Source organism: Diadema setosum, chromosome 12 (assembly GCF_964275005.1).
Source record: "Diadema setosum chromosome 12, eeDiaSeto1, whole genome shotgun sequence".
Taxonomy (NCBI): Eukaryota; Metazoa; Echinodermata; class Echinoidea; order Diadematoida; family Diadematidae; genus Diadema; species Diadema setosum.
The window spans coordinates 36,324,899-36,344,742 of record NC_092696.1 but is presented as its reverse complement, the minus strand read 5'-3'; the positions used below and the strand labels follow the sequence as shown (position 1 = coordinate 36,344,742).

Genomic DNA, 19,844 nt, shown 5'->3' with positions numbered 1-19,844 from the left:
TTCTCTTTTTTCTGTTTGTCCTACAATGAAACTTGTGCAGATTTCGTCCAGTTCCATGTGTCGACTGACACATGGTAAATGTATCTGATGTCAGCAACATTGCAGACACAGCAAAATAAAAGGTCATTGTATTAAAACATTTCCTTTTTGTCACGTTTTCTCCACAGCACATAATGTGACAACTCAAGGCAATAGTCTATCTTTGACGTCAGCAAAAAATGAACAAGGTTACATGTATGGAATGACAAGCAATTGTATTTCTAAATGACAAAAAAAAAAAAAAAAAAAAAAATAATGATCCACTCTTCCACAGGACAAAATGGTGAATACCATTTTGCTGTAATACTTTGCAGAGGTGTGTATATTGAAAAATGTTTGGTGCAGTATAAAGGCATCACACATGTATGGATCGCTTGTGAATGGCTTAAAGTAAAAAGAAATACATGTACAGAAATTTAGAGGATAAAAACAAAATCAGCTGTCCTCTATGAAAAACCAAACAAAGAAACAAACAAAAAGAAATAAAAAACAAAGATGGTACACCACAGTGTGGGATAGATAACCAATGTTATGCAATACACTATAAATACAATTTAGGATTTAGGATTGTTGCTCTGTATAGAGAATCTACACCCACAACAATCCTGAGTATGTAGTAGCACCTGTCGATGAGTCCATGAATCAATCAATCAATCAACATTCGGCAGCTGGTATCACCTCTTCTTCTTCTTCATGCTCTTCCGCTTCAGTTCTTCCTTCTCTCTGCGTATGTCCTCCAAGTCCTCCAGCATGCCGAGACGAGTGCTGCATGGAGTGAAGGGGAAAGAGAGAATCAACGAGGAAAGTCTGACATTACTCAAGTTTGCTCAAAAAATCAGCATCCCTTGTCGAAGAATATGTTTTTGAAGTTCTGATGAAAAATGTATCATATTCAGGTCTAGGGCGATAATCCCCTGGTCAATTACCCCAGACCCTTCTCCTGACACTAACCCTAATCCTAATCCTGAACCTAATCGTAACCCCAACCCTAATCTTTACTCTGACCTTAGGATGAATTTAGCCGGGGGGAGGGGGGGGGGGGGGGTTATTGCCCTGATACGCCCATATTCTCTTCATATTTTCTAACCTTTTTAGCGTTAATTGCATATGTCTCATACAAGAATGAATTAGATTGCTTAGCCATTAAATTCTTCACTTCTTGTTCCATGAAAGTGAAATCTGAAAACTGACTTTATAATACAAATTGTAACCTTGAGGGAAACTTCAAATTCCCTGTGCTTCACAGGTGATGTTTTCAATGAAATACAAAATATTGCAAGGCAGCCAAGAAAAAGAGAACTTAGCCAAGCATATGGAATGAAACTTAGTGCCACATTTATCAGAATTAGCACAATTTACTTGAGATACTATGCATTCTCTTGTCTAAAAAAATCTTAAACTTCCACTCATTCTTTATACCACAAGATTTGATTTATTTGTTTTTCCTTGCGAAAGTAGATATAAGAGAACACACATTTTGCAAAAGTGCAGTACAGAAAATGCAAAGTATCTCTATAGATTTTTGACAGTTCCACTTGGGATCTCAAACGTCAAATAGGTCACTAGTTAAATTAACATTGAAAAGAATTCCGTTTTGTCTTTTGAGCTTGCACAATGCCATCGCAATTGACAGGAACTAACAGGAAATTAAGGGATGCTCATGGAGAAATAATAAAAAAAAGTCCTCTATCCAAAAATCCCAAGTGATCATTATAACCTGACTTTATAGGCATATTCAATTTCCTTTACTTGGTTATGATTTTAATAAAAATACTGGAGCTGTTTTTTTAGTCATTTCAACTTAAATATTGAAGAAGCATCTTCTAAAGTCAGATGTCAGACATTCTCATCTTACCTTCTTGCCTCTTCCTTCTGTACATCCCTGTAACTTGCATCCATGTTGCGAAGAGCGTATTCACTTTCGTAGCCGTATCTGTTCAAAACACAAAAACATAACAAGAAGATGTATAAAATAGATATGAAAATCATTTTGATGAAACTACAACACTGTAACAGTTAGTCTCTGATAGAATAGCATGGCCGTTAAATATCTAGTGTCTTGAGACAAATAAAGATAATGATGATAAAAGAAAAAAGAAGACAATCATTTAGATGGCATTAGGAGTACAGTGATGATGATGATCAATACCATCATCATCAACACCACCACCATCCCCATCATCATCATCATCATCATCATCACTTTCATCAACATCATCACCATCATCATCATCATCACCACTACCACTACCATCACCATCATCACACTAGAATCATGAGCATGGTGTTCTTGGTAAGTGTTCTGAAAATGTTCGCCAGAAAGTAGTATCCAGGCATTTTTGTTTAACCTACTGGCAACAGCAGGAATTTCTGTCACCTTCCCACCCCCATTATTCACTTACCCGTTCCCAGATCTCACATCCCTAACCCCACTCCATACTTCCCCACCCCTTACTTCCCATCCATTTCTCACCACCCCATTCCCGCTTCTCGCATCCCTGTAATCATTTCTGACTCCCTATCCTCATCTTTTCCCCACATCACTCCCCCTCCTCACTCCCGATACCACTTCCTCACCCCACCCCTAATTCTACCTTCCCTGTCCCCACTTCCCACCCCTGCTTCTCGCCTTCCTATCCCCACTTCTTACTTCCTCACCCCCACTTTTCACTCCCCACACCACCTCCCCTTCCCCCCCCCCACTTTCCCCCATTTCTCGATGACTCACTTAGACTTGTCGTATCCAAAGATCTCCTTGATGTAGCTGGAGACATCGCTGCACTCCATCTCCTCCAGCGGGCTGTCGTCGATGAATCCGTCACCGTCGTCATAGTCGCTCTCCTCGCTGTCGCTGCTGAGAAGGCGCCCTCTCTTGAGCTTCATGTTCGGAGGTCTGGGTGCTGCGAAAATGAAAGGGTACACCTTCGTCAGAAACATCATCACTAAATTAAGACTTTGATTGTAAGTGTAGGTTAAGTGTCATTTTTTCTTTTTAAATTTTACAGTAAATATGATCAATTAGAGCAAAGAAAATTATTTCTGACAAAACCTCAATTGTTGCCGTAACCCAAAGAGGACGAGTCCTGAGTATATCCGGGCAAGTGTCAATGGGAAATGCGTGTTGTAGCAAAATGAAAACAAGGAATCAAACAAGGAATGACGAGAAAAGATAAAGATGATGTGCAAATCTATCTGGGCAGTCCTAATGTATTCATGTTTTCGTGTGTTACATCTCCTATAGACCACAAGATCATTGCAGCAGAGCAGATGTATGAGAAGAGGATTACTATCACAGGCGGAGGCCTGAAGAAACAGTAAAACAAAGTTCTTTTGAGAAATAGAATGAGCCATCTTTCTTCAAGTAACCATTTAATTTAAGATATCAAAATGATTCTTATTCAAAAAGTTGCAAAATATTGCTAAATTTTGTATTTAAAATGACCAATGACTGATGATAAATTTAAGTTGTAATCAAAATGGTTGAGTCCACAAGAAGTCTCTTCATACCTGGTCTTTTTCTGACGACATGTGCGCTCTGCGGCGGACCCATTTGTGAAGACCTGGCCCTTTCCCTGTCATGGTCCTGCGGTCTTGGTCTAGGCCTGTCACTTGGTCCACTGACTGGTCTAGCAGCTGGTCTATTCATTGGTCTATTCTGGGACTTGTCCATGGGTTTACTCTGGGGTCTATCACCTGGCCTTATAACTGGTCTGTCACTGGGTCTAGTCGGCTGTTTGACGCTGGGTTTGTCCGGTCTATGTTTTGGCTGACTCTCGGTTCTACCACTGCTGGATGCAACCACTCTCCCATTCTCTGGGCGGATACCACCACTCTTCAGCTTTTCATTACTCCTGTGTGCACTGGTGCATGGCATACTGCCCTTCTTCATCTCTGCACGCTGATCGGAGACTTTCCCCGCACTGCCATTTGGCATTCTCCTTTTTTCAGCCTGCTTCATAGATGACTTATCTTTGGATACCTGGGCAGAGGGACTTTTACCATTGCTACTTCTATGTATCACATTCCCCTCTTGCACTTTCCGTTTGTCATCCGGCCTCGCATTCCTGTAATCTTTAGGGTGGGATGAGGAAACAGGTTTGCTGTGAGCTCTTTCTTGAGTGTGCAACCTGGGAACAGAATGTTTTGCAACTTGAGTTCTATCTTTGACATGGTTCCCAATCTCGGGCCTCCCATGTCTGTTATCTTTTAACCTTGCGTGGTTTTTGCCCACATGAATTCTGTCGTTGTGCATCCTATCTCTCGCTTTCCGACGATCGTCATAATCATCTTCCTCATCATAGTCATCCTCATCATCCTCCTCCTCCTCCTCCTTCTCTGCTGCAGACCTCCTGTCATCCATCTTCGGCACGATGCCCTTCTTCTGTTGCTCCGCAAACTTCAGGAGTTCCTCGTAGCTCATGGGCTTCTTGGGGGCGGGCGCCGCTTTCTTACCGGGCTTCGCCTTGGCTGGCTTCCGCTCCTCCTCCCTTCTCTCTTTATTCCTGACCTTCTCCGCCTGCTTTTCTACTTTATGCATGAAGGCTTTGTGGACCTTCTCATGGTCTCTGTCTTTGTATTGTCGGCTTCCATCTTTTGATTGCGACGTCTCCTTTGGTTCTGACTTCTCATTTGGGCATTGTTCAGCAACTTTTGATCTCTGGGCGGGGGACTTGGCCGACTTGGAGGTTGATCTAATCTTCTTCTGCTTCTCAGCCTCCTCCAGTCTCTTCAAGGCTTCTTTCCTTTTACGCTCTTCTTCTACCTCTGAAAGACAGAAAAGAAAAGAAGAAGAAGAAGAAGAAAAAAAAGATAAGTTGATATTTACTGTAAAAGTAGACAAATTTGCAGGGCTACAATATAGACTGCACCATCACCTACTGGCACATCATATCCCATTCCAGTTAAACTTGAAAAGAACTGCTTAGGGGAGTATCCCATCAAGGTTCAGGGTGGATATTTGTTTTGTGTATTTCATGCAACATGAAGGTAGTGCAAAAATTAAAGTGCACAAATTTTCTGTTTGGTACATAATATATTTTATGTGTTTATAAATGGATTTATAATGAAGGAAGGTACATTGTATATTGCAGGGTTATAACTGCTGTGTTATTTGTACATTGCAGTTTTCTTCATAGAATGCTATTCATACAATGTAGGTTTCTCCATTTTCACTACTGTCGTAGTACAGTGTATGAGTCAATTTGATTATGTAATGTGGACTACGTCCCTTCTACCGATGCATGTGCTGCCACAACACTTAGACGCTGTAGCAGCAGTGAGCTGTTTAAAGTGTTTGTTCCGATATTGTGACCAGCAAAAAAAGGATTTAAAAAAAAATAATAATAAGACAAATTTGTATAGCGCAGCTACTATACTCACAAATGTACACAAATGCACACAACATTTATCTTACACCCTGCCGAGCCTTGTCAAATAGCTCATATAATCATAGTATGTAAGATTGCACTGCATCATGACTGATCGGTGACAGAAATTTTGAGAATTTTGTTTCTCTTCAACATTCTTTATGATGTGCATACATTTAATAGTATAACAGCATTTTTTTTTTTAATTCAATATTACCAGCACGCCTTCAACTTGTCTTTTTGACATAAAATATTTGCTTCCTACTTTGTATCTTAATTTAATCCTGCTACAAATCTACAGTTGTTTATATGTGACTTATAGAGGTATCAAAATGCAAATTATTTGAATGAACATGGTATACACACTTGCATAAATGCAAATTATTTATATTTACATGTAGTACAGTGCAGCAAAACAGCATAAAGGAGCCCTTGCAATCCAGTAAAAAAATTCTACAATTCATAAATATACTTCCCCCCTTAACAATTGATTTCATGATCTTTATTATCAGAGATCATACTACATGTAAAATACATACATATTTTGCACAATGCACAGAACTGCCGACTTCCACTATCCATACGCCAGACCCACCCAAAACCTCTCTCAGGTACCACTCCCCAGCTACCCCTCCCCTGTCACCCCTTCCCCGAGCCACTCCTCCTCCAGCCATCCCCTCTCTCACTCATCCCCTACCCAACTAACCCCTATCCCAGCCACCCCTTCCCCATTCTCCCCACCCCAGCCAACCCCTCCCCAACTCATTCCCTACCCTAGCCATCCCCTCTTTTACTCAACCCCTCCCCAGCCACCCCTTCCCCGAGCCACTTCTCCCCTAGCCATCCCCCCTCCCACTCACCCCCTCAACCAACCCTCCACCAGCCACCCCCTCTCCCAGTCAATCCCTTCCTCACTCACTCCCTCCCCCAGCTACAGCGCTCGGAAACCCCCCCCCCCCCCCCCCAAACAAACAAAAACTGGACACCCGATTGTACCCCTCCCCAAATCACCCTCTCTCCCATCCCCTCCCAAAACCCATCTCAGGTGCTTTGACCCAACCCCTATCCCAGCCACCCCCATTCTCCCCCTACCCCAGCCACCCCCTTCCTGACTCATCCCCTACCCTAGCCAACCCCTCCCCCACTCACCCTCTCTCCCCCATCCCCTCCCCAACCCATCTCAGGTGCTCTGATCCACACCCACCTCGTTGCTGCTTCTCCCTCTCCTTCTGTTCCACTCTGGCACGGATGGCATTGGGGTCGACTTGGGGGCGGGGTTCCTTCTTGGCCGGGGGAACCTTGGTGCTGTATCGCTTTGTTACAGTCAGCTGTCAAGTAGAAATCAGATATAATACAGAGATATGAACTTAAAGGGACTGCACAGCACAGGTTGAGGTGAGGATTCAAGTTTATAACATTTTTGGTGAGATGATGAGAAACCTCTTATGAAATATGAAAGAGCATTAAAATTTCAAGGATTCAACCTTTATTTGATGAAAATTGGCCTTGAAATAAGATTGGGAGACCATGACTTTCATTGGGATCTCTTTGTTTCACCTTGTTTTTAGAGATCTCAGTCATTTCAAAACAGATTTTCATCAAATAAACTTTTGATTCCCCTTAGAATCGAACGCTCTTTATTCTCAACATTTCTTCATGGAGTGGTTTCTAAATGACTCGCAAAATGTTGTAAGCTGAATCCTCACCTCAACCAGTACTGTACAGTGTTACTTGGTACAGAGACTATGAGTAGAAATTTATCTATGGCAAAACAGCTTGTGGGTTTTGTTATCTTTGTGGCAAGAGTGTGTTAGGGCTAGCACACTCTTGGCACAAAGATTATAGGCTCCTACAAACAAGGAACAAATCAATCGTTACAAGCCCAGCTCCAGGAAGAATGTTGCATGTCTCATCCATCATGTATTCTGCATTAAAAAAAAAGAAAAAAAAAAAAGAGCAACAGGAAAAAACACACCACACAGCTGCACAGTAATCAATATGAAAGTAGAATGCTTTCCATACTGTTGCAGTCCTGGATAATTGAAAACCAGAAAGTGAAAAGTATGTTTGCAAAACATGATGAAGAACTGATGCAAGGACAAAAGGTAATTAAAACAGGTAAATTGTGGACGAGGATAATGAATAAATAATTAATGTTTACCAGGAGGACCGAGTTAGAATTGACTTAAAATAGATACCTATTAGATGTTTATCTAGACTAAACTAATGTTTACGCTTATTTCTATGTAGGGTAGCCTACATTGCATTGATACTGATTCGCTAATCGCTCACCACTCCTCACGTCAGTTCAAGACACAGTTAGTTACATATTTTATATCATAGTAAACATGGTAAAGAAAGGCCTAACATGCCTAATAAGCTAAGAAGGGTTTGTAAAGCCTCAGTACAATTTAAAATTCACAAACGTGGAAATCAGCATATGGGACTGTTAAATTACTCTTGTCAGCATCACATCAAATCAGGCCTACAGCTCTTCACTTCCCATTATATTCCTTCAACGAACCTTCTTTTCTGCCACTTTCTGGTTCTTGGCAGCAAGTTGAAGAATATTCTGGAAGTCCATTTTCCGTGCCTCCTTTTGTAGACGTAGTCACTTAAGAGCGTAACAGAAAACCATTCTGCCGAGTGTCCACTCACAGGAACATTCCGGATCGCGATCGCTGATCTAAAAATAATTAATTACAAAATGCCATTACACTATGCACGGTGCTACTTGTATTGTGTGTACCACTTGACTCATGTGTGTGTAGTGGAAGGATCGTCGGTCTTCGGGAAATTCCGGAAATGTTGTCTTTCCCACGCACCACAGCATGAAAAACAAATATTATTCCGTAGATTTCTTCCAGTTCATCACACTGATTGATAGAAACTTATGATACAATCACTGTTTTTCCTTAAATTCTATGCAATTGGTAAAGGTGTGCGAGGAAGTTTGTCTTTTGAAGAAATAATTAGCTCTATGTTTTATGTATGCCAGCCCTGTAGGCCTACTCCAGCTTGTGTAGAGTGTCGCAGTGTGTAGCTAGCTTGTTCGCGTTTCTCGTGTTATGTCGTCAGTCGTAAACTTTCATATCCCACAATGCAGCTCGTTTCTTCAAAAAGAGGCGCGTCAAGATGGCGGACACTGCACTTGAAAGTACGTATGAAACTTCGGCAACTTTGTACAAGCTCGTGATGCAGATATATCTTTCTAAAGCCATTTTTTGTTAAGTGTGTAGAGTAAAGTAACATGAATCTACCTAATAAAAGAAGTGTTACCACAATTTTTGCCTTGGTTATGCCAAATGTCAGCACATAGTGACACGCATTTTTCCAACATTCCCCGGTTGGTTAGTTTTCTATTAGTCCCATGTGTGAGAAAATAAGTTGTGTGCAGCTAGTTTTCGCGTAGAGTAGAGTCTACCCTACAGCCACACGCACGTAGCTCGCAGCGTAGGTCTACAAGAAACATCTGCGTTGAGTAGCAGTGTTACGCGCGCGTAATCCGTAGGCCTACTATTTCTGCAGCCAGGCATCAGTACTCTCACAGCAAGTGCACTGAACTTGCATTTATCATGTATTTTACTTGTAAAGATCCACATTTACCTGGCCTTGTGGTAGATCGAGATCTATTTTTATGTGGCATTGTCTTGATCACTTTTCAGTTTCATGCTGACGGCTGCCGGGCTGGTCAATCGTTCTGTTGAACGATGAAGGTTTTACAAAATAATAATGTTACACTTAAACGTTTACACTAGACTGACTAGACCGTCTACAATTTACACTTTACAGGACAAGTCAAGTGGACACATGACATGCGAGCTCATACAAGTAACATGAGCAGTATGACTGAGTAACGACAATAACGTTAGAAACATGGATGGCATGGATGGGATGAGGCTGTTAACGGTGTTATAAATATGGCCATGTGTAGTCGGTAGTAGGCCTATGTAAATTCTAATGACTTAAGGAGCTTGCTACAAAAAAAAAAAAAAAAAATCTTTGTTGAATCATCTGCCTGATGTGGTGTCTGTCTACATGGTCTAGTGTTGTTTTCTTTTTTGGTTGTTTTTTTTTTTTTTTTTTTTTTAATCAGTGATCAAAAGGGTGCCTGAAAATTTACACATTTAGAACAGATTGTGAAGTGTTTATTTTATGGTCTTTTTTAACTTCCTTCTCTTAAGTTCTAGTATTTTTTCCTTCTCTTCCTTCTCTTAAGTTCTATGCCTTTTAGACAATGCTTTTATGGCGGCCCTCTGAGCTGCATAATCGCTTCTTAACTACAATTGAAATTGTAATCCCTGCTGAAGAGACATGCATACTGTACAATGTATATTATATCATTAATTTTCTTTTATATTGTTGTTTATGCAAGTCAAACAACTCTTGTGTTAAAGTATCGATACTTTGTCATAAGTTTGTGTAGTAACTTATGTACGGGTATGTACATTGATTTGCAGAAAATCAAGTATCTATCCAAAAAAAAAAAAAAAGTATCCAGAAAAATGTGTAGTGAAATTTAGACTTCTAGAAAGATCATTTTATGACATGTAGAACTTATTAGAAGAGATGTTACCAGTACTGTCTCACATGCACAGACATTAGAAACTACAATACCTCTGCCATCAATGTAGGGAGAAGTTTTCATCAATGTTGGTTTGTTAATGTCTGTTTGCAAAGTAAATCAAAAAGTTGTTATCAGATTTGAATGAAACTTGCAGGGAAAGTTGATAATGACACAACAGATGATTAAAGTTTAGTAGTGATTTCAGAATTGTTTAGATTTTTAAAGGATTCTTGATCTTTTGGCATGTATGATGTAGAAATCTAGGGTCAATGAATTTGGAGTCCAAGCTGCTCAGACTGGAGTGGAGGTTTGCATACTGTACGTGCACTAAAGCTGCTTGGACAAGGCGCCGTGCAGCTGGAAGCTGACAATGTACTTAACAAAATACTTCTATATTGGGAAATTGCATGCGTGTTTTGGTGGAAATGAGCTCCTGGCTTGGCAGAGGTCTGCGCTCTGTGAGTGCTTTTCTAGTTTTCCATCTGTCGCTCTGTCCTCAGAGTCAGACTCCAACCCAAAACATCTATACATTTAAATCAAGTACATTAGGAATTCGCTTTTCTGGACCTCCTTGCAACTGAGGACTTTGATCCCACGAACCTGTGGGCAATATTATAAGCGCATAGTGCACAATATTATGAGTGTGTAGCGTAACATCCCCGTGGCTCTCTGGTGCTGATCATACCCTAATTATTGAATATGACAAAACTGAAGATGGATGGGGAATAGTTACATTTGGATTGGGAGAAAATATGTCTTTAAAGTGAGACACGCAGCGAGAGAGGGAGAAATTCAAACTCAAGCGGTAGAGTGAGAGATTTTGCGTAAAAGGCCTCTTTGTGGGAGATTTCCCACAAAAAGCTGTCATAGAGTTTTATGTCTCTGTTTCCTGTCTCTTTCTCTTGGCATATTAGAAGATGTGATAATGGGAAGGTTTATTTACAATTGTATTGTTTTCAATGCTGCAGTTGTTACATCCATATCTTAATGTTTCATTGACATTTTTCTTTGTTTATCTATTCCTCTATCTCTTTCTCTCTTTGTTTTTATCTATCTCCATCTCTTTCTATCTCTCTGTCTCTCTCACTATTTTCACCTGTCTCTTTTTATCTCTCTGTCTTTCGTTTCCATGGTTACAGGTTCTGCGGAGGCGCTGATGAGCTTGAGGAGTGCGGGGAAGAAGATCCAGGGAACTCCGTCCCCCAGCAAGGCGTCTCCGTCCCGCACCACCCCCTCTGTACCTCGCAGGGGTCATGTGAGTACAAACTGGCGCACCAAGACCGTGTCACTAATTGGGACTAGTACTTGATTCAATATGCAGTGCACTTCTGTTATGATGAACACGATTATAATGGAGTTCAGGTTAAAAGAAAGTAAAAATTTAGGCTCCAACATCATCCACTGTATGTTTTTTATTGTTTATTTGTTCGCTTTAATTAAAACGAAAGAAAACTGCCGGTCCCGAGGACTTCATTATATCGGATGTCGACTGTACAGTGTGCATCTCATTCCAGTATTCTCAAGTGGTATTCATATAATCTAGGATGAAACAATCCCGCATGTCTGCTTGCTGGCCTAACCTGGAGAACTAAAAAAAGGAGGCAAGTCATATGAATGGCTACTTGAAATGTATAGGACCTTTTCCAAATGTTCATATTGGGAAAGTAAAAGAAATGCTTATTATTAAAACCATACAAATTGTACATCTATCTGTTCCTAGAGATGTGAAGCATGTACAATATTTGATAAACTGTGGCAAATGGAGTACCATGAAGGGAAAGAATGTAGACATGATAAAGTTGATTATTCTACGATTTTTAATGAATATCAGTGAGTAGAAAGTTTCTGAACTTTCTCCCTTCAAATCAACAAACAAATGGCAACATGGTGTTGTTGTCATTTTTTTTTTTTTTTAAATAGCCACATTTATTGTTTGCTGAGCAATAGTTCCCACATAAAACTTAGAATCAAAGTGGATGTTAAGGCCAATATAGCATGGAATTGTGCCTGAAGATATTTCAGGGAGCATATTCCAAACCAGTACGATTAAACTGAAAGGTAAATCGTACATGTAGCTTTCCAGGAAGGAATTGATTTTTAAAAAATATTTCTTGTGTACATTTATCTTGTGACAGCCGACACGAATCAGAAAGAAAAACCGCAGGATATTCAATGATGATGAGGATACGTCAATGTCTCCCATTCGTTCATCTCCAAGTAAAAAGGTCAAGATGTCACCATCAACAAGAACTGTAAGTTCATATTTTTCCTGAAGGGGAAGTGTCCCTTGATAAGAATGAGTGAAGATATTTTATGAAAAGTACACATTCCTCAGACTTGTCATGAACATATTCCACAAGTGTTGCTATTCCCCCTGCTTTTAGTAAAGGGGCAAGTCAGTTACTCTTTCCTTATACTAGATGAATGTAAAGTGAAATGTACAACATTAAATTTCACAATCTTAGCCCTGAAGTTTATTCTCATGCCTGAATGTGCGTCAAAGCATTGTTGAAGAAGTTTTTATATAGAGATATAATTTGGTGCTTTCCATTAGCTAAGTTATGTCATATTGAGTATGAGCGAGTTCTAAAAAAAGTATCATTGCTTGTCTGTTTGGTTGGTTGGTTGGTTTGAATGGGGGGGGGGGGATGGTTAAATGACCACTATGAAAAAAGAAATATATGTGTAACATAATCCCTGTATTTTTCTAAGAAATGAGGCTCACAGCTCTGAGCTACATTCTGTATGCAGTCATTGAGTGATTTATCAATAAAGTCACCATGATAATAGGCAATATCATTGATGTCGATTATGATTCATTTCGATATCAAAATAACCCATGAGAGTTATTCCATCAAAACAACTATGCTGGCATGACATGTCACACAGAGAACCGTTCTGCAAGTTATCATGGCTATTTCCCCCAAAAGTCTCATTTCTTTGACTTCCTTACTATACACAGAGATGCCAACTGTTGCTTCTTTTTTTGTAGTATTTTACTGTACGAGCTGAAATTTTCGCGTACAGATATTTTCGCGAATTGCTACTTGGAGGACATTTGCGCGTGTTGTTCATTTCGCGGTTGCAACGGTCTAACTGAAGGTAAATATTGGCGCGTTGTTTTTTTTGCGTGTTGTTATTTTCGCGGTTCAAAGGCGATTCGCGAAATTTGCGAAAATAAAACCACCGCGAAAATTTCAGCTCGTACAATATCTGTTTTTGTTTTGTTTTGTTTTTGTATAATTTCTTTTTTGCCAAAAATACTGCAGGTTTCATGAAAAATACTGTTTTTTCCAGATTTTATACTATACATGTCTATAGCAGGAAAGGTAAAAATGCGTCTCCACGAAGATTATGCCTAATGGCTAAACAGAGAATGCAGCAGTGCTCTTCACAAGATTGCAATTCCTGTGATTACCTATCTGTCCCCATGGTAACTATTTGTGCATTTTCCACAGCCAGCCAGCCAAATTTAATACTATACATGTCTATTGCATGAAAGGATAAAATTTACTTTTCCACCAAATATATGGCTTTCCAGCACTCGAAATACTGCAATGCTCTTTACAAGGTTGACATTCCTGTGTTTACTCATCTGTTCCCATGGTAACCATTTGTCCATTCTGCCGCAGCCAACCAAGTTGAATATCTCCACATCCACCCTGGTTTCCTCACCCCGGGCCAGCAGCTCCAAATCCACATCCTCCCACGCCTCGCCCCACTCTTCCAAGTCGAGCTCCTCGTGGCCGACGCCTGTCAAGAAGTCGTCTCAGAAGCTTGGTGTTCGGCTCAAGAACCTCCTCAAACTACCCAAAGCCTACAAATGGTGCACTTATGAGTGGTTTTACTCCAACATTGACAAGTAAGTTTTCTGTAACTTTCTCTAAAAATTAATATTTCTACAACGTCTAAGGATCACTTGACCGAGATCTTGTCAAGACATTGGAGAATAATTCTTGCCTCATAAAAGTTCCCCTTTAATCGAATATCAGTCCAAATCGTCAGATTTACTTGTTAACCTTACAAAAACTGAGCTGCCATCTAATATGCATAATTTATATTATTTGTTGTTTTTTTTTCAACAAAATTTAGAAAGTAAGTCTTTTTTTTATTTAAAAAGAAATATGTGTATGTTTTTTTTCTTCAAGAAATTGTGATTTGGGATGCATTGTTTATGCACTTGGTCCATTTTCAAACCAGAATATGATTTTTGCCTTAGAACAATGTTTGTTTTTGTTTTGTTTTGTTTCATTTTTGGGTTTTTACTGTGTATCAGTATGTATATTAATCTACAATGGTTGGGTTCTAAAGTGGCTCTAGGATTTGACTTGATATTCAACATGGATCTTCTGTCCCTTATATGTGAGTCTGTTTACTTCAAGCTTGCAGGTATTCTGAAATGTAATCTTATGGCCATGCTGTGTTTCTGCAGAGCATTATTTGAAGGCGAGAACGACTTCAACATCTGTCTCCGTGAGTCATTTCCCCAGCTGAAGCAGCGACGCTTGACCAGGGTTGAATGGTGCATCATCCGGAGGCTGATGGGAAAACCCCGCAGGTTTGTTTTCCATGTAACACACTGTACAACCAGAACCTTTCCAGTGCATGAAACTTTCGAGAATTTTGTGAGGAGCCAAGATGCGTTAAAGGGACTGTACAGTACTGGTTGAGGTGGGGATTTATGTTTTGAACTTTTCTAAGTGAGATAATGAGAAACCTCTTATGAAATATGAAAGAGCTTGTAATTTTAAGAAGGATTCAACATTTATTTGATGAAAATTGGTTTTCAAGTGGCTGAGATATAAAAAAAAAGTGATAATAATAAAAGGCGACAGGCCATGCCTTCTATTAGGATCTCTTTGTTTCACCTTGTTTTTGGATATCTCAGCCATTTCAGAACCGATTTCCATCAAATAAGACTTTTGATACCCCTTAGAATTGCATGCTCTTTGACATCTCATAGAGTGGTTTCTGAATATATCGCAAAACGTTAAAAGCTAAATCCTCACCTCAACCAGAACTGTACACAACCTTTAAAGTAAAATGCTTGCAAAGGTTTGTGTCTCCACAGTGCACTAAATGCCAGTGGCAATTCATGATAGTTTCATGCCATGAAAAAGGCTTTGGTCTCCAATTTGTGAAAGTTTCATGCTGCACATGTTTCTGTTATTACAGCAGCTTTTGACTTATCGTATCTAGAATTTCATATAGTCAGCTTCAATGCATCTACAGGGATCGACCTCGATTATCCGGCCTCCTTCTATCTGGAAATGTCTATTATCCGGACGCGTTCACGCAGTGAAGGACTTCTTTTTTTCATCCAAAAATTGAGAAAAAACAGTGACTTTCATAAATCTATTCACTAATTTCATAAGATGTGCATGATAGGTTTGCCAATATCTAATGAGGTAAAACATGTATGATTTTCACATAAACATATACTTTATTTTTCTGAAGAAGGGACTACAATTTTGCGCAGGCTAGCATAGATTACACCACAGTTGCGGGGTACGCTACTTGCCTAGCTGCCAGTGCACTTGGACGGCAGCTATATACATTAACATTTTGTCTCCCATATCCGGCCAATTCGCTTATCCGGATGAGCGCCGGTCCCGACATGGCTGGATAATCGAGGTCGAACTGTACTTTGATTTCAGATAGAATTCGCACTGTAGGGGACCAGAGTTTTAAAGATATACATCCCAGCCTTATCAAGATCTAGGCACATGTGGAGTTCACTCAGTGACGACTAGTGCGAGTAGATATCCGGCCAATTCGCTTATCCGGATGAGCGCCGGTCCCAACATGGCTGGATAATCGAGGTCGAACTGTACTTTGATTTCAGATAGAATTTGCACTGTAGGGGACCAGAGTTTTAAAGATATACATCCCAGCCTTATCAAGATCTAGGCACATGTGGAGTTCACTCAGTGACGTCTAGTGCGAGTAGATATCCGGCCAATTCGCTTATCCGGATGAGCGCCGGTCCCGACATGGCCGGATAATCGAGGTCGAACTGTACTTTGATTTCAGATAGAATTCGCACTGTAGGGGACCAGAGTTTTAAAGATATACATCCCAGCCTTATCAAGATCTAGGCACATGTGGAGTTCACTCAGTGACGACTAGTGCAAGTAGATATCCAGCCAATTAGCTTATCCAGATGAGCGCCGGTCCTGACATGGCCGGATAATTGAGGTTGAACTGTACTTTGATTTCAGATATTTTTATTGCAAATGATTGACAAAATGCCCTTCATCTACAACTCATGCAGCGCTTATTTATGTCAATGATCGGCGAATATATGTCAGTAAGTTTCCAGACGTAAAGACTTCTTGTTTTGCCTCGTCTTTCACGGGTCAGGTGTTCACCAGCGTTCTTTGAGGAGGAGCGGGCCGCGCTTGAGGACCGTCGTCAGAAGGTTCGGATGCTGCAGCACCGGAAGGGTCAAGAGCTGGACGAGAGTGAGGTCAAGGACCTGCCGGACGAGATCCCCATCCCGCTCTGTATTGGAACAAAGGTCACAGGTAACACTTCCTTCCAATTTCACTCTGTACTGGGACAAAGGTCACAGGTAACACTTCCTCCCCATCCCACTCTGTATTCGGACAAGGGTCACAGGTAACACTTCCTCCCCACGCCTCCCCTCAGTCACCAAAGAACTTCAATATATGATAACAATGTACTGTAAAACGAGGAATGTTTGTGTGCATTTTAATTTCGCGAGGGCCAAGATTCGCGAAATTAAAATGCATGCGAAAGTTCTTGTCTACACAATATGCATTGAATGTTAGATGCACTTGCAAAAATTTCATGCCAGGAAAAAGGCCGTAGGCTCCAGTTGGCGAAAATTTCATGCTGCGAAAATATCTTGTTTTACAGTAATATTATGTTAACATACGAGCAACTGAGGAGCAGTCAAATCCAAGAAGGCGTAATCTTGCATAAGTTCAAAAGTTCAAATACCCATTGAAAAAATGTCAGTTGAGCGCAAGGTCCACCATTACTAATTGAGTAACTAAGCACAGAATGTCAAGGGGGGGGGGGGGGGCCTCTGAGTGCTTCCCTCCCTCCGCCCTAGAATGGGGTTAATCTGTTTTACTTCATCAGCTATACAGCCACAGAACCTATTGACACCTGCTCGAGTATACTCTGGGCTAATCTTCAACGGGTTAATGGCTTATGTTTTGAAGAATGTTACATTTTGTTGGAGCTCTAATATGCCGCATTTTTTGTTTAAACTCAGAAAAATATGAATACTGATGGATGTATTTCGTGTTTTTATCAACAGCCCGAGTTCGAAGCCCCACTGACGGTCTGTTTACTGGTCAAATTGATGCTTTGGACCCTGTGGACGCATCCTATCGAGTGACCTTTGACCGGCAGCAGTTTGGCACAAAATCTGTCCCGGACACTGAAGTACTTGTGAGTATTCATTTTAAATATGAAATGATTGGCAGTGAAAACTATGTACACATTTTGTTTTTTTTTTCAGTGCTTGATGCCCATTCAACTGCATTTTAAAAAAATGGGAGGTTTTGTAGATATATCATTTTTTATGTTGGACCACTTTCAATATTAGAGCATCACTTGTTTACAGCTTTGTAGATGAAAATATTGTTGTAAATATTCTGATATATCCAACAAATATATATCTGAATATTCTTAATTTCATGCTAGTCCTTTGGAGCACAAAATATGCAAAAATGTCCATATTTATAATATGTAATACATACAGAGTAAAAAAAAATATATTGCAGAGACTTAGTGTTAACCGTAATGAAGAAGAAAAAAATATTTGAGATGCTGAGCAGTGTTCTTACTATTCTTTCTGGTTTTTTTTGTTTGTAATATTTTTCATACAGAGCACCGAAGTACAGGAGACAGTGCCACTATCGTCCTTCTTGCAGAAACACAGACCCAGACCCACATTCTTCACCCCTCGCAGGTGAGTTACTGCTTTTTGCCACCAAAATGAAAATGGTATTGTTACATCATTAGATCAGCTGTGCATTCGATTTCAGTATGTAAACATATGTAGCAATGACGGTATTGCTTCATGTTGTACAAAGAACTTTTCAAGAACATATTGCTTGAAAATTTGTTTCAATTATTGAGAAATGAAATTAAAAAAAAATTCAAAAGAAACCATACAAAGTGTTCTTTAATGTGTTAATGTACATTCTACCCATTTGATAACAGCAACAAAAATTGCAATATTTTACAATGCCCCTCCTGCACTCGTGAGCTAGTGAGGGACATTTATTATAAATCTGATATTTATTGTCTTAATAATAATAATAATACATACAATTTCTATAGCGCCGTTCTCCACTTTGATTAAATGCTCAAGGCGCTTTACAATTGTACATCAAAGCAAACAGATTGAAAATACAAGTACATCACAGTAATAGAAGAAGATGAAGAAGCAGAAAAAAAAAAGACATGAAAGTCTGTCTTCAAAAGACACTGGTCTTCAAAATGCACTGCTAAGCAGATAGGATTTTAAATTACTCCTGAAAGATGTTATAGAGCTTGAGTCTTTCAGCTCACGAGGAAGTGAATTCCACAGTGTTGGTCCAGCGTGAGCGAAAGCTCGTTCCCCCCAAGATTTCCTAGAAAACGGAATATGTAAGAGACCTGAAGTTGAGGATCGAAGAGTTCGTGAAGGTTGGTATTGACGAAACAAACAAACATTGTAATCAGGAGCTGTTCCCTCAATAACATGATAAACCAAAAGAAGTATCTTAAACCGAATACGCTCCTGTACAGGCAACCAATGAAGACTCTTCAGGATAGGTGTGATATGACTGCGTTTACTTGACAAAGAAACAATACGTGCAGCGGCATTTTGTAGCTTTTGTAATTGGGCAATTTGCGAGTTTGGTAGATTGAAAAACAAACCATTACCGAAATCAAGGTGTGAAGAAATAAGTGCATGAACAAGTTTTTCCGTGGCAGAGCGAGTCAAATACTTGCGAATAAAACCAATATTGCGCAATTGATAACAGACTGATTTAGAAATGTTGGTGATTTGATCGGACATAGCCATGTGAGAGTCAAACATAACACTCAGATTGCGACATGACTTTGACAGAGGAATATCATTACCTACAATCGAAATACAATTAATATCCAACTTATTCAAGTGAGATTTAGAACCAGAAAGGATAAATTCACACTTGCTGTGGTTTAGAAACAATGAGTTAGACCTCATCCAAGCATCAATATCAATGATGTAATTTTCTAGACAGCGCAGTGCATGAGATGCTTGGATTTGATGTGGTGGAAAAGATACAAAAACTTGTATGTCGTCTGCATATAGATGATACCAAACAGAATGCCTTTGAAATATTTTCCGCAGACCGATCAAATAGATAGAAAAAAGGGTGGGCCCGCCAACAGAGCCTTGAGGTACACCACAGCTTAATAGCTTTGAAGACGATGTGACACCATTCAAAAGAACAGACTGTGAATGGTGTGATAGGTATGATTTAAACCATTCGAGAGCTTGTCCCTGGATACCCAAACTTCTAAGTGTATTGACAAGAATTCTGTGATCTACAGTGTCGAAGGCCAAAGACAGATCCAACAAAACCATTGCTGTGACGGATCCGGAATCCATTTCCCTTAAAATATAACTAGAAACATTTATCAAAAGGGTCTCCACACTATGGTGAGGGCGATAAGCCGACTGTAAAGGATCGAATGATTGTATGAGTTTATGAGTCGTGCCTTTATACTGGCTTGAATCTGTCATGGTTCTGCATGCAAGTGTGTGTTGTCGTTTCCTGTATGTATCTTGTATAGATCACAACAGAACATGTTTGAAGCAGATTTCCAAATGGACAATAGACACAATTAGTTCAGTG

The 19,844-nt window shown here is 39.9% G+C and overlaps 2 protein-coding genes across 2 annotated transcripts in view; one reads left to right on the top strand and one right to left on the bottom strand.

The window, feature by feature from the left end:
• Positions 1-611: 611 nt before the first annotated feature.
• LOC140236141 (uncharacterized) lies at positions 612-8,000 on the bottom strand. Its single transcript, XM_072316111.1, has 6 exons — positions 7,930-8,000; positions 6,610-6,733; positions 3,547-4,803; positions 2,768-2,939; positions 1,895-1,972; positions 612-804 (listed from the first exon to the last, which is right to left on the bottom strand). The coding sequence occupies exons 1-6, from the start codon at positions 7,987-7,989 to the stop codon at positions 714-716; spliced, it is 1,782 nt and encodes a 593-aa protein (XP_072172212.1). The 5' UTR covers positions 7,990-8,000; the 3' UTR covers positions 612-713.
• Positions 8,001-8,514: 514 nt separating this feature from the next.
• The window catches only part of LOC140236369 (protein lin-9 homolog), a 39,109-nt gene continuing 27,779 nt past the window's right edge, over positions 8,515-19,844 (top strand). The window contains exons 1-8 of the mRNA XM_072316325.1: positions 8,515-8,562; positions 11,112-11,227; positions 12,108-12,224; positions 13,605-13,834; positions 14,405-14,530; positions 16,336-16,499; positions 17,264-17,397; positions 17,838-17,920. Coding sequence (XP_072172426.1) covers positions 8,541-8,562; positions 11,112-11,227; positions 12,108-12,224; positions 13,605-13,834; positions 14,405-14,530; positions 16,336-16,499; positions 17,264-17,397; positions 17,838-17,920 — 992 coding nt within the window. The 5' untranslated portion in view covers positions 8,515-8,540. The remainder of the gene's footprint in view (positions 8,563-11,111; positions 11,228-12,107; positions 12,225-13,604; positions 13,835-14,404; positions 14,531-16,335; positions 16,500-17,263; positions 17,398-17,837; positions 17,921-19,844) is intronic.

Excerpts from the sequence above, each read along its gene's own strand:
- LOC140236141 (XM_072316111.1), bottom strand. The coding sequence starts at position 7,989 with ATGGACTTCCAGAATATTCTTCAACTTGCTGCCAAGAACCAGAAAGTG. Across the intron at positions 6,734-7,929 it reads AGAAAGTGGCAGAAAAGAAG|CTGACTGTAACAAAGCGATA; the intron begins GTTCGTTGAAGG and ends TCTACTTGACAG. Across the intron at positions 4,804-6,609 it reads GAGGGAGAAGCAGCAACGAG|AGGTAGAAGAAGAGCGTAAA; the intron begins GTGGGTGTGGAT and ends TCTGTCTTTCAG.